The sequence below is a fragment of the Taeniopygia guttata genome, chromosome 1A (genome assembly GCF_048771995.1).
Source record: "Taeniopygia guttata chromosome 1A, bTaeGut7.mat, whole genome shotgun sequence".
NCBI lineage: Eukaryota > Metazoa > Chordata > Aves > Passeriformes > Estrildidae > Taeniopygia > Taeniopygia guttata.
The window spans coordinates 59,834,715-59,861,055 of record NC_133025.1 but is presented as its reverse complement, the minus strand read 5'-3'; the positions used below and the strand labels follow the sequence as shown (position 1 = coordinate 59,861,055).

The following is a 26,341-nucleotide window of genomic DNA, read 5'->3' as shown; positions in this document are numbered from 1 at the left end:
GCTGTTTGAGCTGCTGCTTTAGGAATATGTGTGCTGAGCTGCTGGGGATATAAAGGTCTGTCAGGAACCAGCCCTGAATGATCATTCCAGTGTCTGGAATTCTTCTGGGAGCATGACTCACTCCTCAAGGGGGATTTTATGGCTGTGGCTGTTCCACAGATTCATGGCCAAACTCAGGTTCTTTGGAGCTGCTGACATTTTTAGTTACTTTCAAACCTACAGTTTGGAGTTGTCTGAAAAATACTTAGGTCTTCTCGAACAGGTGCCCTTAAGGTATTCTCTTTTCCCGTGTCCTGTTCTGTAGACCCCAGACCATACCTCTCTCCTCCCTCAAAAATACCCTGAGCCTGGCTTTTAGGTCCACATCCACATTTTTCTAAGGTAATATGTTACTGCTGCTTCAGGGAGCCAAGGCACTAATGATAGCTTTTGTTCCTGTTTGATTAGTTAGTAATACTTCAAAACAGCGGCTTAATCTGTGTTTGTATCTTTGGTGTTTATTGTAGTCAGGTAAGGCACGTGGCAATTATTTAGTATAAATGTGATTGTCAGAAGTACTTTGATAGAATTTCTTCTGTAATTCAGGATTAAATGCCTTGAGCATTAAAGAAAAGGAGCTTATTTTTGTACTGCCTGAATCTGAAAGAAGTGCCAATGGTGTCTTCTGGAGTCAAGCTCCATCCAGTTCTGACAATTCATTGGGACTGACCATTCCCTGAGGTAGAAAGCAAAAGGGAGAAAGGTATTTTTGCATGGTATTTCAGATTGTGAGGAGCTGGGGCCAAATGAGAGTTATGGCACATTATATAAAAAAAAAGAGCCGTGGAATTTTTAGATGTGTGATAGGGGAAACCACCAACCACGATCATCAAATTGCTCCTAAATAATATAAATATCTCTGCTCTTGTGTCATCACTGGCATTTGGAAACTAAGAGAAATAGGGAATTAAATGTTCTGCTCCATTTTCCTCAGGTAATGCATAGAGAGCTCTAAAGTACTCAATGGCTTTCAAAAGTATCATTTTGTCATAGCAAATAGCAGTTCTTTCCTACTACCTTACCAAAAAAGTTTGCTTTTTACTTCTTTTACACTGTCTCCTTTAAATGAAGTTAGTGAAGGGTAAAAAGGTGTGGGAACTAGAACTTGCACAGATACCAAAATAGTTGAAGACATTAGAAAAAGCTCCAGCATATTTCAGGTATCTGTACTTCATTCTATTCTATTATTTTGGTCAAGATTGTTGTAGCTGCAGCAATTGAAATTAAGTACAGGCTGCTATAAGAGTTGAGGGAAAACCTTGGCAGTTTGATTGTGTTGAAAAGAAGTTTAAGTGGCATTCTCAGCCTTAAGAAAAGTTAACAGGAAATTACTAAAAGACATCACTAAAGGACAGAGAAAAAGGAGATCAGTGGAATCAGAGAAACATCCTACCAAAAGCTGTAGCTGTTTCCAAAGGCAATTGAATCTATAATAAACTGTGGCTGATGAAATATTTTATCTGTGTGGCAGGTAGAAAACGTTTCCAAGAACAACTAAGCAGAGAGATGAAAGCCTAGTGCTACAGCCTCTTTCCAGCAACCACACAAGCCAAAAAGAAGCAGAAAACACCCACCCCATCTGCTGTGTGTGTGGTTAGTTGATGGCCAGCTGTAGAAAACAGGTATAAAAGGGAGGCTGTATGAATTATTTGCATCTTTGCTCACTGTGGAAGACACTGAGATCATCCCCTGTGCCCATGGGGAGGCTCATCAGACTGAGGTAATTTTAAGTGAATTTAAGGTATAGATACAGGATGGAAGTCAATTTATAGGCAGAACTGGGCTCACTCATGAAAGAAGAGCAGTGTGTGTCCTTCTTCACTGAAAACTGCCTTGGTACTTGAAGACTGGAGGGTGTTAGAAACGGGATCAGTGCTTAAAAACAGTCCAAATTAAAAATAGCTCAAGTGTATCTGCAAGCTGACGTCTCTTCCAGCTGATTTGGTGGAGACTGCAGTAAAAGGTAGCATTAGTGAACACCTGGATAAATGTATGTGCTCTTGCAAAACTTTGGTGGTTCTTTGAATGGGTGCATGTGGATAGCCAGTAGATAGAGTATATCTGAATTTTTAAAAGGCTTTGGACAAAGGTATTGAGGCAATCATGAAGTAAGAGGGAAAGTATTGGTAAATTAATTGGTTAGGAGGTTGCAGAAGATAACAGCTTAGGCAAATATTTTCAAGTTAGATTCACTGGGGTTACTTTATGGACAAACCACACCAGTATCAGGAAATCTGAGCTGAAAATACTTGGATGTGCAGTTGAAAATATACTGGTTTTGTTTCTAGTCTTCCTTGAGGGTCTGTGTGTGAGTTGCAGAAGGGAAAGAAGGCTCTATCAAAGTACAGCACTCAACTCACCTTGGAGCCTGCTGGAAGCCTTGAGGAGCATCTGATGCTTCCAGGCCTGACTGAACAGTGCCAGGATGGCTGTAAATTGGTGTTAGGTGGCAGGAAAACCTTTTGTTCTGAAGGTCTACAGCTGCAGTCCTTGGGCTGGTTTGAGTTCCCCTGGCTTATTTCCAGGAATTTTACAAATGGCCTGAACTTTTGTGTGCCAAGGACTGGAAGGGACTTCCTTGTCTGTCAGACAGCTGTTTGTTTTGCTCTTTTTTCTATTATTTCACCCTCGTGTTTGGATCCAGAGCAATTTGTCACCTCCTCTGTTTATACTCAGGTGGCCACTGGTTCATTGCTTAGCTGCAATGCTTGCCCCTTAACCAGTGCAGGGGAGGTTGCCCACTGGCAGCAGCTAACAGAAAAAAAGCAGAGATCTTTTATGTGTTTTAGAGTTGTGTGGATTTATTTTACCCCATTTCAAATATTTTAGACTCACCACATATTCCTATGGGTTCTGAACTTCTGATTTTCTTACCAAGCTTCTAGTTGACAGTTTTTAAGAGGGATTTGTGCCGCAGCTGTGGCATGGTCTCAGAAAGCACCAGTGATTAATGTACTAGAGTTTTAAAAGGGTGCTTACATACTCAAAAGAGAGAGCACATCCTAGTTACAGTTCTTGCCATAATCCCTGTTGAAGCATTTACTGTTTTAAATAATTTCCTTCAGTCTATAACTTCCATAGCAGAGAGCACCTTTAAAAAGAATACACGTTCAAACATCACTGTTTTCCTCTCCCTTTCCAGTTATTTTTTTGGAGAGGGCTCCAAGAGTCTAAAGAGAGGATGTAGTTGAATGTCACCCTCACTGGTATTTGCAAATAATTAATGTTTGAAGAATGTCACGACGTTAAAGAGAGAACTCAAAGGCTCAGCAAAAGTGTTCTCAGCTATGAATAGGTCTTTCATAACTGCAGTCACTTGGTAGATTTTATGTTTGGGTGACAAAGCACAGGAGGCCGGCACAATCAGGAAGCTGTAATGTTGTTAGCCTTGTGTTTCTGCAGTGATCCACAGGGACCTGTGCCTGGGATGTATTTGAGTGAAAGATCCAGGAGATGATTCTCTGTTTTGTTGCTGTCCCAAGGACACAGCAGTCTTAGGGACACTGTCTTAATCCAAAGCAAATCTCCTAGTCTCTATATGGGCTTTGATGTGGTTCTTTTTCCATTAAAACCGGAGGAAATGTGTGATCAGGTTCTGTTTCTGCTCAGCTCTCTCTGGCATGCAGTCCAGTGAAATCGAATGCCAAAGATAGCAGATGTAGTTCTGTGTTGTTTGGGGCTTTTCCTAGCTGATTTCATTTCATTGCTTCTCCTACTTTCCCATCTTCCTCACTTCCAGCTGCAAGGGTTTGGAAGTATTCACAAGACTTAGAAACACCAGGCAGCAATTTTAACAATACAAGTAATTTACATCCATGCTGTTCTGCCTGTCCTTTTCTGTTATTTCCCCTTGTATGTGACTACAGCAGCCACAATTTTCAAAAGTCAGACTAAGATGAGCAGCTCATCATCTGAAAGCTAAGATCCAAGCTGTCAGATAACAGAAAGGATTGATGTTTACCTCTGCTGGTTTTAAAAAGAGCAGCTATTTAAAGTACATTTTCATTTGAGTTGGCAGAATAAGGATCACACGCAGTCCCAAAATACCAGTGAAGACTGATTTTAATGTTTCATTATTTTGCTGTACAGGATAGCTGGCTCTGGGTTCCATTGAAGAAGTCAGCTTTCCTTTGGCACTGTATCTAATATTTCCAGGGCCACAGAGGAATGGGTGGAGGTTTTTAAAAAGCTCTAATTAATGCTTAATTCAGTCAGAAAAGGAGCCTCCTTCTTTGTGGGGATTAAAACATAGCTCTGCCATGTCTCACTGGACCTTCTGAATGCATCAAATTATTCTGAAGGTCATGTGCTAAGGACAGTGCATCATAAAGAAACAGATTAGCCCAAAAAGTCACTGGAAAGAGTCTTTTCCCCTGCTTTTGGCTATTTGAAGATGATGGTGGAAGTACCTAGAATCCCTGTGTTGGAAATCACCATTCAAAAGGCTTATGAAAAGGAGAATGAGGCAAATATTTGTCTTTAATTATTGGTACCAGGGAGAAGAACAGGGCTCTGGAAGCCCCTGTCCATAAGAAGCAGCAGTGTGGGATCTCAGCAGGCTGTAGGATGCGTGGAAGGGATGAGCTGGAGTGAGTCTGGGAGTCAGTCACCCCTGAGAAGAGCAAGCATCTGGTCCATAAAGAGCCAACAGGGAAGAAGGGCAAAGGGAAAGGCAAATACAGGAATAGCATCACCCCATCCATGGCACGAGCTCCCAGCTGGGTGACTGTGTGCCTGTGAGGGACCCAGGGTGAGAGCAGGAGAGAATCCCTCCTGCTGGAGGTGTTTGAAAGGAGGTCAGACAGAACACTGGGGACCTGAATTGGTTTTGCCATTGATTTTAGTGGGATTAAAATTGATTCTTAAGTCAGGTAGGTATCCTTAAAGTGAGTAAACAGTGGCTTGTTGGGAAAGCTGGCATAAAATAAGAAATGGGGGTCGTCTATAGTGCTTTAAGTGCTCAATTCCGGCTCCCTGTGTGGACAAGTAGAAAGTCTACCTTGTACTTAAAGCATGCAAAAGTGCCTGCAAGTGGAATGAGCACACGGACACCATTTGTTAATTGGGACACAGCCTCTGTGTCAGTAAGATTGTCCCAGAGGGGCACACCATCAAGAGCAGCTGGATATGAGTGAGAGCACAGGGCATAAAGGAGGGCATTGCTCTCTGAAAAGCACTCTGTGAAGCAAGTGCAGTACCACCCCTCTGTCGCAACGGAGGAGGCTCAGATGCGTGTTTGCAAGCTGACTTATTGTGACCTCAGCTGTAAGCAGAGTCCAACAGCTGGAGAAAATTGCTAAATCATTTTTGGCTAATTATCTAAGTAGTTTTAGTGAGGTTATTGTTTATCATAGAAACATAACAAGCTTAAGTCTTTACACCTTCTGCTCTATTCCCCTGAGCTCTGTCATAATTTTAAAATAATACACTATTTCTTTGGCATCTGAGTTGTTCCACTCATTATGTAATTTTATTTTTCCCTGCTGATAAGTCAAGTAATCCAGAGTGCTGAACCTGTGACTTTGCAGATGCCAATAGAGTCTGTGCCTGGGATGTCATCACAGGCATGAGATAGTGACTCTCTGGGGAGATCAAAAAGAAACCAAGATGCAAGGGAATGCTGCCATAATTATCCGCAAGAAGGTTAGCTCAATGTCACTGCAGCAAATTCCTTGTGGTTACTGAGAACTGTCTCTCAGTAGCAGAGAGCAGCCCAGTCCTGAATGTCTGCTAAAGAACATCAATAAGAACGTTAAAAACAGATTAAAAACAAACCCCAAAACACTTAATGTTCTTAAGTCTTCGGTTGCTCTCTTATGACAATGTGTCATGGCAGTTTTCTCTTGGATTAATATTTCTCTCTGGAAAAGTAGAGCAGAGCATTTGAGGCAGTTCTCCAGCTCCTAGCAAGGAAATTATTTCTCTGATATCTGTGCAGCTCTGCCTCCACATGCTGATGAAAGTTGCTGGGTTTAAGTTGATCCTTCCTAGGAACCTGACAGAACAGAAGAATGTGATGCTGATGATCCGAGTTTTTCACTCTCCTCTGATGAGTGCAGTGGAAGTGGAAGTGTCTGGGCTGGACCTGCTGTGATCTGTTTTGGCCAGGGTTTACAGTCACTCGTGCCTCTCTGGGAGCTGCTGGAACACATCATTGCAGATTCCCAAGCTGCTTGAGGAGTCTCCAGGTGCTGCTCAGGACTTGGAAGATTCCAGCCCCAGTTTTATCCAGATGCTAGCAGCTGGCCACATGTTTGTATGAGCTTGGCTGCAGAAGGGCAGGCAGGACCCTGGCAGCAGTTCAGCTGTTTCCTGCTCCAAGCTGTGCTGGGGAGATAACGTCGCCCGAGATGCGCTCTTGTGCAGAGCTCTGGATCATTCAATGCATTTCTTTGGAAGCTGTGTGTGTGGTGGTGCTGCGCAGCTCCTGGGCTGTGCCCTTGAGAGGACTGAAGGCTCAGAAGAGGCCAGCACTAGCCTGTGGTACCTTCAAAGCCTGCAGGACTCTCTGTCTGCATTGGGAGTTAAGGAAAAACACGCTTCAGCTTCCAGCACCAGCTCTAGAAACTGGCTTATGCACAGCGCTTGTCCCCAGGTTCCTCAGCTTCTGTCCAGCCTGTGAAGTGTCAGAATGCTGGAGAGTGCTCCCATTTTTACAAATAGGTAACAGAAATTTTCATTTGTTTCTTGTATCTCCCCTCATGAGGTGCTCAAGATGGGCAGCAGCTTTTTGGCTGTTGGACCATCAGCCCAGCCATAATCAGTATGTTTTCTGTTTCTCCATGGGCTCCTGGCCTCATGTGTAATGTTCACCTGCTGACCTGGGCAGGATGCCCACAGCACTGCCATCCAGACCTGGAATGAGGCATGGGTTTGCAGGAGGCGATGTTCCTAAAGGACAGTTTGCAGCAGGGTGAGGCATGCTGCTGTTACTTTGAGGCTTTGGGGGGGATTTATCCAGAAGAATTGCAAACGTTGTGACAGTGGTAGCCAATAAATATTCAGTCTCTGGCCCTCTGCGACTGAGGAGTTTTAATGTGTTTATCCTGAGCTGTGTGGGGCTTTTCTAAGAATGGTAAATTTGCTAGAAAATGCAGGTTTAGAATAACCACAACTATTTGCCCTCTGAAGTCAAATCTGTGGACGAGTTTTAAGTGAGAAAGGACATGGTGCTTCAGGAGTGACAGTGAATGTGCCTCTGGCCCCTCCTCAGCCCAGGTGCAAGGACTTCGCAGCACCGAGGTGTTCGCTCAACACCCCTTTACTGTGAAAGGACATTTGAGCCTGCAATGCCCAATGACTGAAAGGGGACTGAAAGCCTGCTCTTGGCCTTAGGACCTTTCAAAAGTGATTAGGGGTATTAGAACAATGTTTGGGTACTGGGAGTTTGAGCACTTAGGTGAATAATGAAAGAATATTAAATATATTTAATTATTAAATATAAAAAATAAGTTTCTTTTTTGTTTTTTCCCCTTCAATAAGAGTGTCCTGATGGAAACAAAATAAGCTTGTAAGATGGAGCCAACCTGTGCACCTGGTAATCTGCAGGTTGTTCTGCTACTCCCTGGGAAGAGAGGCTGGTAAAGCTAATTTTGGGGAGCAGTCATAGGTCTGATAGTGATGGAGGGAGAGGCCCACGTGAAGAGGTACAGGCAGACAATGAATTTCTGCCAAGGCACCTTGGTCTTGGCTGGCCTTTTACACTAAGCTGTGTCTTGGCTGGTTCTACAGAAAATAATGCCAAATACAATAAGTTGTGAATTATTGGGGGTTTTTTTGTAGGTTGGGGTGGAATTGATGTCTTTCTTGGAAGACAGTGGCTCTGTCTCCATTAGCAAATAGCACCATGCAGTAGGAGCAGATCTGCAGAGCAGAGAAGCAGTGAAGAGCCAGATAGACTTCAGATTTCAATACCATGTGCAGGAAATTTTGCAAGAACCTTACCTTGTAGCCAATCAAGAGACCAAATATTAATATTAAAAATGCCTAAAACCTTTCAATTTATCAAGAATATTTCAAGGGCTTTTAGGGGTTTTTTTGTTGTTTTTGGTGGGGTTTTTTGGGTGGGGGTTTTTTTGGGTTTTTTTTGTTTGGGTTTTTTTTTTTTGCCAAAACAAAGACTACAAAAATACCTGGCATGTATTATGAGACAGTGTAGTGCTGCTGAAGCTGTTTGGGTTTTTTTTTGTTTCTAATCATTTCAGCTGAAATTTTGTTTAATACTTCTTGAGGTCATCTGGCATTCTGTTTAAACCTGTTTGTGTCATTCTTGTTATAGTTTCAAAGAGGTTTATACATAAAATTGATCTCTTTATAAACATTTAAAAACATATTATTATCCCTATTTCTGCCTGCACAACAGAAAAGAAAAAAAAAATCCAGTGCTCTGACTTAACTTTCTTGTTCTGGCTCTTCTGGTGTGTGACTAGGGAATTAGTCATGACACATCTGCCTTGGCTGCAGGAAACAGAGAGACAAGGCAGCAACGTGGGCATTTGGCAGCTGAGGGAAAAATGAGGGATGGCATTCAGGGATCAGCCTAGCTGCAATGAAAGGACAAAAGTGGGTTTTTAGTGTAGTAAGCTTCACACTCTGAAGGCTTTGGACATTGTCAAGTGATAAAGGTGGGGAGGAAACGCCACCTCTGGGGTATGGCAAGGAAAGTTTATAGCCCTTGATACTGGTCAGTCAAACATCAGGAATAAACCAGCCATCAGCAAATAGCTACTGACAATTAAACAAATCGTAATGTGCTGTTTTGATATCAAAGAAATAATCTGTACATATACCTTGCTCTCCTAATCTAAGTTGGGTTCTTATTTTAGTTTGCCTTTAAGAACAAAAACAGATCTGAAAGTTTCTTTTATAGATTCCCATACCCTGAAAAATCTAAGTTGGTTTTTGGGCAGATGAAAAATACTGCTAAAAAGGATTGAGTCTTACGGAATGTTGTCAGTGTTCATTTGGTTTTTTTAAAGGAGATGAAAGCAGAAAGGTTTTGAAGTTAGCACAATACCAGATAGTTTTCAACTGTCTATTCAGGTGTCTGTTTTCAAAAGAGAGGCAGTGTCAGCCAGAAGTCTGTCTGGACTTTCTCTGGGCTCGGAAAAGGTGTGCAGTGAAATTTAGATATGGGTATGAGGAGCAGCCCTGAGGTGGATTATGAAACATCTGGGAAAACCCAGCTCATTTTTCCTTGTGATTTTCCAGGTTCCAGAACCTGATGTGGTCCCGAAAAGCCTTTGTGGACAGCGTGAAGGTCTACAACCACAGCTACATCTACATGCCAGCCTTCTCCATGAAGACGGGGACGGGGCCCTCCCTGCGCGTCTACTACACCCTGGCGGATTTCGGGGCCAAGCAGGCAGTGCTCTTTGCCAACCCCAACTTCCTGCGGGACATCGGCAAGTTCTGGAAGGGCAAAGGCATCCACGCCAAGCGCCTTTCCACGGGCCTGTTCCTGGTCAGCGCCGCGCTGGGGCTGTGCGAGGAGGTGACGATTTACGGTTTCTGGCCCTTCTCGGTGGACCTGCGCGGGAAGTTCATCAGCCACCACTACTATGACAATGTCCTGCCTGACTCGGGCTTCCACGCCATGCCGGAGGAGTTCCTGCAGCTCTGGTTCCTTCACAAGAGCGGCGTGCTGAGAATGCAGCTAGAACCCTGTGAGGACCCTCGAACCCAGCCCTCGGCCTGAGGATCAGAAGAGTCAGTCTGGGAGATGGATAGTTTTTAATTTCCACACTCTCCAACAGAGAGCTCTGTTTTGTGTTGGTTGTTTTTAAAGGGAGCTGCATGGACCATAAAAAGGCTACTCGAAGGCCAAATGGAATATGTCCTTGTTGTTTAGCGCTCTGTGGAACTGGGAGAGGATGAAATGTATCTCTCCATCAAGTCCATTCGGCAGCGGTGGGAAAAAAATGTCAGAAGCAGCACAGCTGAACTTTCCAGGGATGTTTTTAAGTGACAAGTGTAAAAAGGGCATTAAGGCTCAGAGAGTCACCGGGCCACTCATAAGCTTTTGCTGACAGTGCCAAATATGACTATCTCTTCCAAATTCCATTTCATTCCAGATCAGCACCCTGTAGAACGTTCCTTTTTCCTTGCTTTTTTCCTCTGTTTGGGTGTGTGTGTGTATGTGTAGGACAGCACGTGTGTGTCATTGACTCTTCATTTCTTTTCCTTTTGTTCCTTTTATTTTTGATGTGTCGCCCCCTCCCCCGAGGAAGGAAAAGGAAGGGCTGAAAAGCCCACGGAGCTGAGTGCCATCAGCTCCTCTGAAGACTCTTGGGAGAGTGAAGGTGCTAAGAATCTGTTTAGAATGTCATAGGAATGCCTTGCTCCTGGGGATGGATAGACCTACATGTTGTAGGTGTTATCAGGATGGTTCAGGTCATTGCACTTACAGCTGTGCCAGTGCTGTACTGTGGGCAAGAGCTGGTTAAGGCACATTGGTCTGAAAAGAAAACATATTACAAAACCAGCAGGGAAGTGCAGCCTGATTTCAGTGACCCCTGCAAGATTTCCGCAGTGACTCTCGTAGCAGGGATGGTTCCTGACCTGTTTTTCTGTCCAGCCTTAGGGATTAATTCTGTGTTCATTTGGACTCTGTATGTTCATGGACTGTTGAGGGTATTTGAGGGGTTCAGTGGAATTTAGAATGAGGTTCTTCATGTGCTTACAGCAGGAAAATTGCAGAAATGAATGTGTCATTTAAAATTAGTCAAAGCTTTGAAAATCGTTTCTCTGTGTGTGACTTGCTCTTCTGCTTGGATTGTAACGTTAGCCTTAAAGACTTGTACTTCTCACATGAGATTGTCTCTGCTTAAAGAGAGTCTGGGAAATAAAACAGCCTTTGGGAGCACCGAAAAGCTGCACAGCCAGCAAGAAAAAGGAAAAAAGAGAAGGGCATGCCTGATGCGAGGCAGCCCTGCTCACAGTGGTGAATCCTGCCAGTGTGCACAGTGCCTGAAGGACTGTTTTATTTTGGGTTATTACTTGGGCAGCAGATGGTCCTCTCACTGTGGAAATGAGAAATCCTTTTGTTTGTTTGCTTTGGTTTAGCACTGGAGGACAAGAGGAGAACCCCAGCTCAGTCTGCAGCACAATTTAAGCTGCAAGATGTTACCACCATTAACTTGAAAAATCCAGATCAGTGTTCTCTTTCTTACTATCTTATTACTGAAAATCTAGTCAAGGTGTTGGAACAACAAAACTGTCATCAACTTTCCACAGCGACTTCCTGTGCTGTTCTAGCTCCAAAGTCCTAGTATTTTGGGGGATGTGTCTTCTCAAGTGTTGATAAGGTCTCTCCTCATAGACTACCAGCTGCAAGTTCTATAGATGTAAATAATTTTTTTTAAAAGTGAAATCCATGGCTCTTCTTTAAATATGAATAGTTCAACTCTCTGTGTAGGAAACTGGGGAAAGATAGTAATGTTTTTCTTTTCAAACCTATGTTTCATAATAAAAATTTTCTTTTGGAATATGGATATTCCAAGCATAAATTGTTTTGTAGGCTTACAGGGCAATGCTAAAGGGTAATGTGGAGAATTTGGAGTGTTCTAGCTATTGTTCTGATAGAAACTGAATGTACCTCATAGCCCATGTTATCTTTGTCCATGTTTTCATTAAAAGTACAGTCAGTACACTGATGGAACATCACCTGATAATTAATTCTGTTTCATTAGTGCATTATCTATGACGTGGGGACTCGGTGAGGAAGGATTTGAAAATATTTTCCTTGCTGCTTGTTATGGCAGAATTTGACTGAGCTGCCTTTCTTGGAGATGAAGAGGTGCCTGTATGGCTTTTGTTGGGTGCATCAAGTTTGCACTTTTTAGTGCTTTATAGATGATATTATCTGTGCAAACAACAGTTGGAATATGATGGCACATCAGCAGGATGCCAGCATTTCCTTGAGGGATGGAGGGAACAAGGAGAGTAAGGGGGGAACTGCCTCTTTGCTGGTCATCTTTTGGTATTTTTACTTAGGAATTCACTTCTGAACCTCTCGTACAGCTCTCCAACCCCTTGGTAATTGTTTCTTCTGTGTGTTGGGAAAATAATTGGATTAGAAGAACAAGTGTTTTTGTAGGAAAACTCTGTCCAGTGTTTCTTAATGTCCGGCATGTTCAGCTGGTGCCCTGGATATCTGGAGGTGTTGTATTCCCTACCTGTGTAGGACTGAGCCTGAGGCCTTTTGAGTCCCTTCTGGTGTCTGCAGTGCTGCTGTTTGCTAGGAGATGGCTTCCAAGGACTTATGGGGGCAGGAGGGACCCAGGCTGTGGGTGATGTGTGGCTGATACTGGAGAAATCTGTAGTTCTGCCTCTGTTCACACCTACCTACAGTGAGTGTAACTGGCACACACAGTACAAAAGCAACCATATTTGATGAGGAAGGAATGGCTTCAAGGGTAAATAATTTTCTACAACTTCCAGAAAACTGGCAGTTGAGAAAAGGAGAGAAACAAAAATAAATGCCACCTTTGAGAGGCAAAATCTGGTTTAGCTTGTCAGTCCATGGAAGGGCTGGCCAGCAGCCTTTTGCCCAGCAGGTAAAAAGGGATGCAGGAGAGCCCTGCAAGTCTTCCGTGGCAAGAGCAGTCAAAAAGACAAAATCAAGTAGCTGGGAATATAAGAGTGGCTGTTACCTGAGAAAATGTTGGTGTGAAGGCTCTCCATCCATGTGGGGTGTGGAGCTTGCCTTGTGGATGTCTCAGAGGAGGGCAATCCATGTGTAGGATCACTGATATCAAATATGACATGGCATGGAAGGGCCTGAGAATTTATCCATCTTCAGGAGGGAAGTCATTGCTTGTGTTGCTGTATTTTTAGTCAAGTCTTTTGAAATCCTAATAATTGTTAGTGAAATTCCCTCCTGCAGCACCTCTATTTCCACTGCCGGTCCCTGAGTTTCCCTGATAGCTAAAGCTGCACAAATCTGCCAGGTTGAAAGCTACTGCAGTTCATCTTCAATAAAAACTGGTTCAAGCTGGCCAAATGATTTGTTAATATTCATAATTATTAATTTTGTCATAGAGCTGACAAGGGACAGAATATTGCTGGAATATAGCTCTGCCTGCTAGGAATCATTGCCCCATGTTTGTAAGGAGAATAAATTAAATACCTTTACAAGAAAGGTATGCACTGAAATCCCTCTTGATACAATCTTCTTGGGACTGTATATGTTCTTGATGAAATCAAGACCAATTTTTGAACTTGTGACAAAACTATGTAAAACTTTCCTTCCTTGTTGATTGGGAAGCCTCTTGGAGCTCTTTCTAGATCAGAGAAGCAAAACAGAAACCAGCAAAGCAAAATCCTAGAGAAGGGAGTGGGAGGTGTGCTCATGAGAACAAAAACATCTCTAATTTTGGCACAGACCTTGTTACAGTGCTAAGAACTCTTGCTCATGAATGTCATATTTTTATATTTTTGCTGGAATGAAGATAAGTTCGGTGTGAGGCAGCTACTAAAGTCAGAGGTCTAAGCCTCTGTTACAGCTGAAGTTTTACAGAATATGGAAATATTGGCTGTTTTTTTTTACTTGATTACATTCACCTTTTTGTTATTTTCCCCAGAGTTTATGTTATTTTTGAGGCAGATGAGTTAGCACCTCTGTGGGACCTGAAACTAAGCAAAGTATCTGCTTTTTGAAACTTAATGTCCTGAAATGTGGTAGCTATAGAAAACCGCTCCTGGAAACAGCTTCATGAATGCTAACCTAGTATTGGGCTCACCCTTGCCTGTAATTAAGGTGTAAGGGAACTTTTTATCTAGAAGTGAGGAAAATTAAGGAGGTGACAGCAATCTCACCATTTGCTGCCTCTCTGACTCTTCTTCAACTTAATAGATTAGTAGGTATTGGAAGAAGTCCAGGTTATAGGAAGGACAAGCTGTTCTTTCCTGCCGCTCCCATCAAAAGACAGATATAAAATGGACTAACCAGCTGCTGTTGTGAATCATGGCCTCCTTCAAAAGCTCACATGCTGGAGTTTCCATTAGCTGATCCTTCCAAGTAAGTAAAATTCATCAGGCTTTGTCCAGAAATGCTTATTACTCATCTCCATGGTTGTTTGGGGGCTGTTCTGGGTACTGTAGCTGTCCTAGTGTGCACTGACCTCCTCTTAATGTGGACTTCTATTGCTGCCCCAAACCACCATCCTAAAGGATCTCTCTTCCTTATCCTTCCAGACAACCATTCCCTTTGGGGATAGAAGTGTGATTTTTAAAAACCCTGCCCTAAGGCAGCTAATATGTTTTGTAGTTTGAACAAGCTTTTCTTTTAAACTGTCAACATATCCCACCAAGAGCTCAGAGTAACTCTAAATAAAAAATGTGGTTTTGGCCAGGTGTTGGTAGTTCCATCATTGGAGAACAGAAACAGGATAGAAGGATGTGATTTCAAGGCAATTGTTGTAAAATAATACCTTCTCCCTTGAATGCCTATATTTTATCTCTTGAAATCTATCATATGTTTGACTTTTTTGTAGTTTCTGAACAGAACAATTACTAAAAGACTTAGAGTTCTTTTTGTTAAATATTAACAAGCTCTTTTCTGTAAGTGGAATGCAAAGAGCCAACAGAAGGCTTAACCTCTTCTCCCTGGCTAATATTTTTGGCAGCAGTGAGAACTTAAACAGCTACTCACTCCTCTCCGATTATTCATTTTCATCATTTTTTATTGCAGCAGGCTCTGCCCTGGTGTATTCAGGCTCTCCAGCTTAATGCATGTGCTTTAGAATGAATTTCACTCTGCTTTTCCACTATTGTGGTGGGGGGGAAAAATGCATTGCTAATTGAAAATGCTTGGTTTGGTGCAACCAGGAGCGAGGCACTGCCAGATTCAGGGTGCTGGCTATTCTGAGTTCTCAGCAGGACTGTGGAAACACTCCAGCTGTGCAGGGCAGAGCAGGAGCAGGAGCTTTTCCCCTGGTGGGAAAGGCTGGTTGTTCCCTGTAGCCGCTGCTGTGGCTTTGCCCAGTGCCTGCAGTGCCTGGGCTCAGTTCTGGGGATGCAGCTGCAGGGGCAGCTGCTGACCCCAGCTCATTACCCATGGCACGGTGAGCCTGTCCTGCTTCACAGTCAGGAGTGCTGGGCTTGTGGAAATGGTGGTAGCTCATCCCTTTGGAGACCAGCCTGCTCCTAGCAGCACTGGAAATCCCTGGCAAGTCTCAGGAATCAAGCTGCATCTTGAATTATTGACTGTGTACTCCCTCTGCTGTGGAGAGGGTCAGCTTTCTGCTGAGCTGAATATTTATCCTCTAAAGCAAGGGACTCTCTAAAGCAAGGGGACCTTTAGCACTCTGACCATGTGGAATTTACTGTGTTGTTTGATGCCTTCATCTTCCAAGTTAAACCCTTTTTTCCCCCCTTATCTGGATTTAATTCCTGTGAGTGAATCCAGAGTGAGTTTAAGAAAGCGGTGCCACTCGTAATTGTTCTCTGGGTTTATGAAAAAGATGGTGTTCAAAAAAACACTGGAGTACTTTTTGGACAGTTCCTTCTGATTTGTAATTGTATATTCAATGAATTGTTTCACTCATATGGGACCCATAGCTGAGATGAGTTGCATCATTTTCTGTTAATTGGAAGGAACCAATTACAGAACTGTATTACATTTCAAGCTGAATTCTTACCGACAGCTTAAGGAATCTTCCTTCTGCAGGAAGCTTTGTTATTTGGTGATTATCTTGATAGTAAATGAAAATTCTTCACTGAAAATAAATGTGTAATCTGGAGTACTGAGACACCAATTTGAGTCTCTACTCAGATATCTCCAACAAAGATTTTGGTGTTCTGCAAAATTGCCATAATCACAACTTGTTTTTTCTTCTCTGTGTTCCTATAGGAAATGCTTGAAATTTTTTATTTGTAAGCCCTCCATGTGCTGGAAATAAACCCTCCTTCATCAGGAACACAAGTTTCTTTTTGGGTACCCACAGTATGCAGAGTAAAACTGCCAGAAGATGTCCAGTTTTCAGGAAAATGCTGGTTTGGAGTAGGCTGGCAGGACTCCTTTGAGCACGTGAGTTGACTGCTGCCTCTTGAGCTGTAGAACTTGGGCAGATGTTACGAAAAAAGATATTTTAGCCACAGCTCTGCCTGCTTGATGTCTCCCACTGTGGAGTGATATTTCTTCATCCTGTGAGGGCCCTTCAAGGACTGTGATCCTACAGATCAATCATGTGTTGACTGGTTTTAAAGGCCTGGGCTTTGTCCTGAAAGCTACAGGGGAATGCCTGGGAATTATGTCCTTTAGTATATTATCATTTGGTCACTGCGGGGTTTGGCCTGTTAAAAACCACATACATAGAAATCACTTTATCTGACTATCCAAAAGGCATCTTAGCCGAGTGTGAGACTTGCACACAGGAGGAGGTCACTGGAAGGTGACTGCCTTATGCTGCGGAGTGCAGAAACCACTGTGGTTTTATTTCTATCAATAATGAAATCCCCATTGAGGTAATACTGGACTAGGTCAGCTTTCAGTGCTCTTGAAACTCCCCCTCCATAAGCATTTCCAATAGCTGTTCCATGCAAAGGCAGAAATAGATTTTTTTTTTCTTGTTTGCACATGTCACCTTGCATTGAAAATGGAACAAAAAGTCAATCAGAGCTCTTACCCTTTTCAAAGGTCTCTGGAAACTCCCTAAATAATAGATAGGCACACAGTTACATAAATATAAACAAAATAGCCTGAAGTTTATAGTTCAGATGCTGGTTACTATCTTGAATAATTACTTTCAAATCATTTAGATGAAAAAAAATTGCAAAAATTTTACGTGTAAAAAATATTCCCTTGTTTGTTTTTTTTTTCTCCTAAAATGCACTAATAACTAAATAAATCATGTTAAAAGATATGGGAGTTTTTCCTGGTTTGCAACTTATTCTGCACTTCCAGCTTTGTATTCAAGTCCGTACTTCTGCAAAGCTTCCAATTCTAGATTGTCCCATGTCCACAGACTAAAAAAACACCATAATTAAAAAAAAAAAAAAAAAAAAAAAAAAAAAGCCCAGGACATGTTCTGCTCTTCTGAAATCTCTGTTTATGTGCTGCCATTTAGTAGTGGTGGCCAAAGAAGTAGGCAAAGATCAGAAAGGAGGTGCATGCACAAAAGGACACAATATTTCTGGTTAAGTAAAGGGATGGTAGCATAGGTTTAAGTACTTGGAACCCAGAGTTGTTAACTGATGTTAGGTCTTTATTCTTTTGCTTCTCTTTCCCTCAATTCTTCTTGTGCTGGGGTGAAACTTGCTCTGTTCACAAGTTGCTTAACATTTTCTCTGCGCTACGCTCAACTTTCCTCTGGCCCTAAACCTAAAAAATTAACAGAGAGGCAAAAACCACTTGAGATTTATTAATATTTGTATGCAGCATTTTACACCTTCCTAGTACTAATTACTCTCTTAACTCATAATTAAATGAAGTAGTGGAAACTACTACTTATCCCAGAATTTTGAAGTCTTTCTTGCTGTTGTGGTAATTTCTCTGTTAGGTGAATGGTGATTACTTTTAGCTCAGATGTTGTGAGAATTAATTAACTCATGCTTGGGGATTAAAGTGAAAAAAAAAAAAACCCAGAAATTTTATTAAGCTTATCTGTTTTGAACAATGAAAACAAACAAATGAGCTACCCTTTTTATCTGAGTGAATTTATGCTTTTGTGTTAAAATCCTCCACCATTGTTAGGAAGTGCAATAGGAACACTATGTTCAGAGAATTGCAGGAGAGGCAAAAGCTGTGCATTTATAAAGAGAAAAAAAGGTTTTCTCCTCTCAGCCCCACCCTTCAATTAATAAACCAGATTCTCTGCTCTCTTTCACTGCTCTGACTTAATCAAATCAATAGAATTGCCTGGATTTTAACTAGTTGACTGTTCTCAAACCTGAGGGAGTTCATCCTAGGAAAATTTGAAATTATTTTAAAGCACTGTCAGATTATGATACTTAGTGAAAGTATCATAATTCTGTAATCTATTCTGTAATCTACCAATTCTTTTTTCCCCACAAGTATAGACCTTGAGCAGTTGATGCTGTTTGTTGGTTGCTTTTGTGAGGTAAATATCTCATTGCATTTCAAACTTCTGCCACACAAAGGCACCACATATTGAAATCCAGTCATGAGCTGTGTCACGTCCTTGTCTCGTGGAAGTGATCCACGAGCTGCTCCATTGTCAGGTGCGTTGGATGAGCCAAGTGAAAATGAAAAAGGATTTTTCCTACACTGGGAAGCTTCACCATTCACTGGCTGTGAATTAGAAATCCTCAGGTAATTTATTATTCTTGATGGATCTGATGTCTGTGAGTGTTTCCATGCATCAAATAATTTTCTTAGATTTTTTGATGGAATGGGATTATCTTCTCCCTCTGCTTTTCAACTGCAATTCTTTTCTGATAGTGTTTGTAAGGAAGAAATACTTCTTTCTTCTCTCTTGTTTTTAAAATGACAGTTTATGTCTAAGGCATTATTCTAATCTCAGATGCTGGTTTTCTTAAAAAAAGTTGGTCTTATGCTTTTTTCCTGTGTTGGGCACAATATTTTCTTTTCATAACAGTACTTAGATTTTCAGTGACGAAATCTCACCAAATTATCTTTCTCTTTAAAAACTGAAAGATTTTTTGGCTTTCATAAATCCCAGTTTATGAAACTGTTAAGTGTCTTTGGGTTTTATCCTAAATTGAACATAGTTACATTTTGAATCTTTGGTATATCTTATATGCTCATATTCAGTCAGGTGTCAATAAAATAGAAGTTGACTTCCAAAATGGCTTTCGACTTGAGTTAAAAACAAGGAGTTTTCCCCTTAATAAGGGCCTGTAACTACCATGGTGATCCTGATGCCTTAAAGAACCTAGAAAGAAAACAACACACTCTGAAGATAGTGTAGGATAAAGGCTGGTCTTTATTGGAGGCTTCCAGGGACAGACATGGAAAATGTCCACAGAATGCCCACACCCCCTCCACGGGCTGAATACAGTTTTATAAGTTTTGTTAATTAGCATAATTGACAAAAATCGTCAATTAGAGACATAAGTGGTGAGGCAATTTCCCTGAGTTCAACCCTTTCTGAATCCTGCCCCATCCCCTCTTAGCTGGGAACTAAACTTTGATTATAAAAATACATCTTGGAGAGCTGGGCTCAGCCTTGCTTCCTAGGGAGATCCAAGATAGGACAGGGGCCTTGGAAGTGTTTTGTCTTTCTGCCCATCAGGGCAGGGAAATGTGCTGGGCAAAGTAGCTAGAATACAAAACCAGGCTGCAGAACTATAAATAGAGAGAATCCAGAGAATAGATACAATAAAGAATACAGAGAATATATAGAAAAGCAAAAAGGCAAAAATCAATTTGGCATCATTTCCCCCCATTTTTAGAGACTAACAAGACTCTGCCTTGTCTAGTCTCTACTCCATATTTAACTAGACCCCTGTAACATACACCCAGCTGCTATTTCAAGAAAAACTACAGATAAAGTAGTATGAACAGTTCCTTTTATCCAGGCCCAGTTCCATAACCGTGAGGTGAAAATGTCAAAGATATATTCAAAGTTCAATGGGCCTTTTAAAGGCCACCTGATGTAGAATTTGAGTTTGCTTTCAAATTTCAACCAAATCCTTAATACTTCTTTCACTCTGATCTACATAGGAACAGCAACCAGTGTTAGTGATTTTGCAGTAGTAGGAAATTGAGAGTCCATTCTGTTTTGTAAAACTGTACCAGACAAATCATGGACTTCTTCTTGTAAGGCCAAAATTGCATCTGAAATTTGCTTTTCAATGTGTTCAATCATCCTTACTGTGATCAAATATTATGTTTGGAATTACAGCCCCACGGGCACAGGCCCGATCTTCATCTAGAGGCAAAACTTACCAGACTGAGTTTTCACATATTCAGTACCACTCTGACAAGCTGTTCTTATGAAGAGCTTTTGGATGCATTTTGGACTAAATCCACATGCAAATTTTGGGACCAAATCTGCACCATGGTAAACAATTGTGCATATAACAGGCACAAAAGAACCATTTAAATAACATAATCCTGATTTTTATCAGTGTCTCTTTTCCAGTTGTTTCAGGAGAGAGGTCTCCTAACTTGGGAGCAGTGAATTCAGAGCTCCCTGCCAGCAACCCTGGCTTGAGTGAGAGTAGTCAGGACTTTGAATGTTCCTCTCTACTGAGCTTGCAAGGGTAACTATCCCACCATTTAACACAGACCCAGCCTCCAGACTGGAGCAGGGCAGATGTGTCCAGTCCTGTTGGGCTGGGTAACATGAGCAATCTCTGGACCTCCTCCAAAGGGGAACTTAAAGCTAACCCTAACCCCAAATAATAAAAACATTTGGCACCAATACAAGTATTTTTAATTTTCATTTGATGTCTCATGGAAGTTACAAGGACTTGTAAACTTTTTTGTTTCTTTACAAAAAAAGAAACACCTACTCAGACACTTAGCTTTAACCTGTGTTAATGATGTTTCCATCTGGCTATTTCTGAAAGCTCCAGAGAAAAGCAAGCAAACAAAGACACCAAGGAAATGAAAGGTGCCTTGCTGTGATGTTTTCCCAGAGCGGTACATTGCTCTGATAATGAACTGTGAAATGTAGCATGTGGATGATGATGAATGTAAAAACTTGCATGTCTTTTTATGTGAATGTTGTATCCCTGAGATGGATTAGTAGTGTGAGCTCTGTAGTGTGAAAATACTGAAAAGAGAAGGGAAGATAAGGGGAAAAAATACTTTTAGTGGGTTTTGCAGTGAGCCACATCCCCTTTTAGACTGCTTTTCCTTCTCGGACTTGGATTTGGTAGCATGGCTACCAAAGGATAGTAACAAACACATTGCTCTGTTCCTAAAGTTAAATCTGCTTCTTTCCAGCACTGTGAGGGACAATCTGTCTCTATTTCCAGCACATCTGATTTACTTCCAAGCACGGGCTCACGGGGCTGCACTGGCTGGGAGATCAGTCAGGCTCACTGGTGATGCCACGCCACGTTTCCTGCCCACATCCTGCTCCCAGCAGTGCGTGCCTGTGCCAGGAGATAAGTGGTTTGTTATATTTTGCTGCTTATGGCTAGAAGCTGAAGTGCAAACTCTGAGAATTCCCCTCCATTTCTTGTAGGCACAGCCACTTGAAAGGAACTTGGAGCAACCTGGGGAAGTTTTGTGCTTGACCAAAACAGAAATGGGCCGGGCAAAGGTTTTTCAAAACTGTTAATTTTGCATTTACCTCATAGGGGTATTTATGAGAAGTGAGTGATTTCACAAGGCAGCAGTATTTGTTTGAGCTGCAGCCATCCTGAGTATCTGCCCAGCCAGGGGACCAGGGAATGTCGCTGGGGTTATCCCGAGTCCCTGGTGTTTTACCTTGGGAACAGACTGTGTTATCTGAAGGCAAGCAGCCCAGGAAGCACTGCTGAAAGCTTCTCTTGGCTTCTCCCTTCAGTAGTGAGGTGCTGGCTGTCCCCTTCCCCGAGCTGCCCACCTCAGAGCTCTGTAGCTGGCTCTGGCTGTGAGAAGGGACGAGGCTCCCGGTGCAGCACCCAGGGAAGCGGTGCCTGGATCCGCGGTGCTGCCAAAACTTCAGCAGGTGTTGGCAAGGAGCTCCGTGTTTGGATAAAACAGGCTGATGTGGGATCAGTCTGTGCTTTACAGGACTGCTCTATGCAAAGCCCTGCCAGGACAGCCACAGGGTTTCTCCTGGCTCTTTAGGGACTGGGCACAGTTGCCGTTTTTGCTCTCTCACACAATATTCCCGAAGGAGCCATGTGATGTGGGATGTCAGTGTTAGCTGTTAAATTCTAGTACTTTTATTTGCATTCCTCCTTCTCTTGCCCAGTTTATTGAAAAAGTGTGGTGGTACTGTGGTAGTTCGATGTCTCGAGGTGATTTTAAAGTAGATAAGCAAACCCTTATGCCTCTGAGATTGCAGAATTCCATGAATTTGTTTTGCCTCCAGTGCCCAGCATGTAATATTTGTCTCATTTCTGATGGGTAAGCTTTACAGGCTGAACATTGTGTCCAAATGACAGGAGCACTTGGGTGAACATCTCAAATCATTGGTTTTTTGGCATGCTCAGGGGCAAAGGTACTTGTGTGGAGTGTGTTAAACATCCCAAAGTGTGGTGGTGTTCTGAGTCTTGTGATTAGGGCTTCGATCTAATTCACTCTCCAATGCAGCAAATGTTTGCTGTCAGCCAACACTGTTCAAGGACTAAGGGAATCTCTTTCTTTGCCCTGCAATAATGTATTTTCTATTATTATGTCAGTAGAATTTGTTCATTTTTCAAGTACTGTGCAGTGCTTCTTGGAAGAATGTCCCTTTTTCAGGTGGTTTCATGGTGACTGTACCCCAAAATGTCTAGATGTCTCTTAATAGCAAAAATTGCTTTGTTATTGAATGTATTATTTATTAACAGTATCTTGTCTTTTTCTAGTTGCATTTTACAAAATGTGCCACAAGCATCTTCTGTGATTTTTATAAGGAAAGTCTTATTTATAATGTTTGTGCAAGTGGATGGAAACAAATAATGATTTTATAGTAGCCCATGCCTTTTTTCATAGCTGCAGTCTCAATGAGCATGATCAGAAGGAACCGGCTCATTGTTTCATTTAATTTTGATGAAGTTTTTCAGAGTTAACTATTATGTTAATAATTATTTGAAATTAATTATCTTAACAAATAAATATCGCCATTTTAAGAAATGAAAAGAATATTTGCAGGGCTTCTTTTTCTTCTCTGTTCCTCGCTCTCTAACCCTGTATGTCCAAACAATCAAGGCAATTTCCTGTTCCTCTTTACATTTTAAACCTCCCCACCTTGGCCCCCTTTAAAAACAACGAGGGTGAAGGGGCTGATGATCCTGGCCACTGCAGGGACAGCTGGAGCAGATTCCTCAGCCTGGTAGGTACCAAAAAGCAAACATCTCTCCTTTCATTTTGTTGGAAGGATTATCCATAGCAAATGTGGTCTCTGCTGAGGTAAGAGGGGAAGACAGACAGCTTTCCTTCAGCTGTGATGGTTCTTTTTCAAAAACCTGTGTTTCAAGATGAGTTAGAGTCCATTTAACTTCCAGTTTACTCAGGTATGAGCAGATACAAATTGCTGAAGCCAGTCAAGGATGCTATCCCAGTGATTATGTTTATGCTAGAAATAATCAGATTATTCCTTAGCTTTCCTTGGCTCTGTCACACATTCATTTCCTTTCTCTAAATGCGTGTTCCTACACGGTGATTAAATTAGAGCTCCTCATTCTTCTCATTTAATTTTTTTTTTTTTTTAATATACCATCTCTATCAAGGTGATTCTCTAGATTACTTCCTGTTGCAAGGAGGGTCAGATGTCAGTGAGGGCTCAGAAAATGAGAACTCCCTGCCTCTGACAACTCCTGCCAGGGGAGCTCTCCGTGGGTGGAAACTTCTGTGCAGGCTCTCTCTGTGGAGGCAAAATTGCCTTGGAATGTGGGAAACCTGGTCAAATATCCATGTCCTTGAAGGTACATTGCACTTAAAGCTGGTGAAGTGCTACTTGAAAGTGATGTCTTGCAGTTTTTCCTTCTGGAAAGGAATCCTTCCTTAGTTACCACTGATCCCAGGTATTTTTGTTTAGCTGTGTGCCTCTTCTTCCTGACCCTTTAATCTTGGTACACTGATACTCATTCCTTGTAAGAAAATATTCTGTGAAAAGGCAAAATGTGGTCAGTATCAGGGCTTTAGAATTCCTTCTGTCTGGCTTTGATGAGAGATGCCCAAATGTCATAGGGAAGGACAAGAGAAGCACATCTAATGCAGAAAATTCTCCCTTTAAATCCTCTTCCACCCAGATTTCCAGCACACAATGACGTACCCACCTTGGACAGCCTGGTGTGGCTGTTACTTTTTGGCTTTAAGTATCTGTTTCACTGATGTGCTTTTCCAGTTCATCCCTTCGTGGCATTTTAGCAGAAGTGCTGCACATCTTCTGTTGTTTGATCTGGGTGTCTGGTAGAAAACACGCTCCCAAATGCCAAGGTCAGCTGGCAGAGACAGCTGCAGTGGTGTGGATGAGGGTGAGTTAATGGAGATATTCCCATCTGGTGCAATTTTGCCTAACTCAGAGGTTTTGTGGAATTGATGCATTAGGCACACCAGGATCTATCAGCTGGCTGTGGCATTTTGCTTGACCTGTTCAGCAACAATAAGATTTCAGCCTCCATCAGGCAGCACATTCTGTCTTCCTAATGAGCACAGAAATCACATGTAACACCAGTAACAACTTCAAGAAGATTTTCCAGAGAAGGCATGTGGGACTTGAGACAAAAACCTTAATTTGTGATTTTCTTCTGCAGATTTCCTCCTTACCCCCTCAAACTGATCAGCCACTTTGTGTCAAGTTGCTGCTTTTTTTGTCGACAAGGATCAATTCTTTGCAGTCTCTCAGATAGTAAGGTAAAATATTCTTTACGTACCTCAAAAACTGGGGCAAAGAGAATTGGAGACTCTTGGAAAGAAATAAGCTGCCCTGCCCAGAAGTTCCTCCAGCTGAACATTGGTCCCAGGTCACCGTAACCTTTTGTGTTGCTGTATCTGCTCAGAGAATATTTCCAGTGTGCCACAACCATGAGGTACTGCATATCTCCATCTCAATTAAACTGCTACTTCATAAAATACCCTCCAGTATTGTCCAATCAGCTGGGTAATTAAACTTCCCCTCATGTAGTGTGGCTTTTCTATCCCCACAAAGGCCTTGCGTCTCCTCCAGCAGGACTCCCCACTTGCTCACTGCTTTTGATGAAAGCCATGCAGCAACTGGGATTATTATCCTTGCTGCTCTTAGCTCTTCCCTGCAGTCTTTTCTGGTCCTCCTTCTTTCTTTTTGAGATGAAAAGCTTAGAATTCCATGGAATCTCAATTACAAGGTTTCTTTTCACTGTTTTCAGTGGTTGTCAGTTCAGGTCTTACTCATCTCCAGCTTTTAGCTTCCTCCCTGAGAACCTCAGGGAAGGTCTGCAAGTCTGGTGGGCTAAGCAGGTGAAATTAAAATTTGAAAGTAGAATATTTTTGTATTTTCTTTAATCTAATTGTTCTATTTAATTTCTGTATACATATATGTGTGTGTGTATATATATACGTACACATATATATCCTAGGTTTTGGTGAGAAGGCTTCAGATACCTGAAGTAGACTTCTTACAAGAGAGGGATTTAAATGCAACCCCTTTGGCTATCTGGATATTTTAAGAAAGAATGTTCAGACTCAACTACTTTCCATGAAAAGATCTGCATGGACCCATTTTGTAAAGAAGAAAAAGAACTCATTTAATTATCTCAAAAGCTACTGCGAGGTGGAATCATTTACTCTGGTCTACTCTGCTACAGATTCCTTTTATTTTGTAGGTATTTAACAGGGGTAAGATTGTAATGTGGTTTAGACTCTGTTCTTGTCTCAAAAATTTTGATCCAGTTCTTAAAAAGATCACTGTAGTATTTTCAATATTTTGATTTCAATTCAACCACTTTGTATTTTTCCCACTTTATGTACCCATAACTGAGAAAAAAACAGGGTTTTTTTAACCAGTACCAGCAATGCATAGATCTTACAAAATGGTTAAAAAAATCAAGTACCTGTATATGCTGCCAAACAAACAGTCAATACCATTAAAAAAAATATTCTAGATAATTTTCAGCTAGGATTTATGCATCAATTTCTTGGAGCTTTGTATTCACTCTTTAGAATTACAAGTGGTGATACATGCAGATCTACCAGTTGAAATTAATCTTTACTCATGTTATTATGCAAAAATATTTCATAAGACATAGAGTACTTTCCCAAAAGTGGAACATTATAGATGATGAGGAAAAGCTATTCAGAATCCCTGTTATAAAAATTATCTGCCATGATACTAAAAATAAAATACAACTGTGTATGCTGACTTACCATCAGGCTCTGTGTGGTGTTTAAAGTTAAAAAGTATTCTAAAATAAAACAAAGTACTTGAAAATCAAGTGAGTGTGAGATTTTCCAGTCAGGAGATGAAACTCAAAATATGCATGTGAGAGAGAAGACAAAGTTCAAAATAGTTTAGTTGCATTGTCTTGTAATAACCCTGTGCCATAATGGAGTGTTTTTATCTTGAATTAATGTGTTTTTCAGAGTCCCTTTCAGAAAAGTCTCCCAGAAGTTGTTTCAGTCAAGTTATTACAACGAAGCTTTTGTTTGAAGGCTTCAACAGTTCAGAAAATAAATTTAATAAATTTATAACCCATCCATGCAAATTATAACCCATCCATGCAGATCAAGTGCGTTGCCTTCCTCACACTCCCC

At 41.6% G+C, this 26,341-nt stretch overlaps 1 protein-coding gene across 1 annotated transcript in view; it reads left to right on the top strand.

The window, feature by feature from the left end:
• Positions 1-25,954, top strand: part of ST8SIA1 (ST8 alpha-N-acetyl-neuraminide alpha-2,8-sialyltransferase 1) — a 108,059-nt gene extending 82,105 nt beyond the window's left edge. Inside the window, exon 5 of the mRNA XM_002187229.7 lies at positions 9,250-25,954. Coding sequence (XP_002187265.4) covers positions 9,250-9,736 — 487 coding nt within the window. The 3' untranslated portion in view covers positions 9,737-25,954. The remainder of the gene's footprint in view (positions 1-9,249) is intronic.
• The last annotated feature ends 387 nt before the right edge of the window (positions 25,955-26,341 follow it).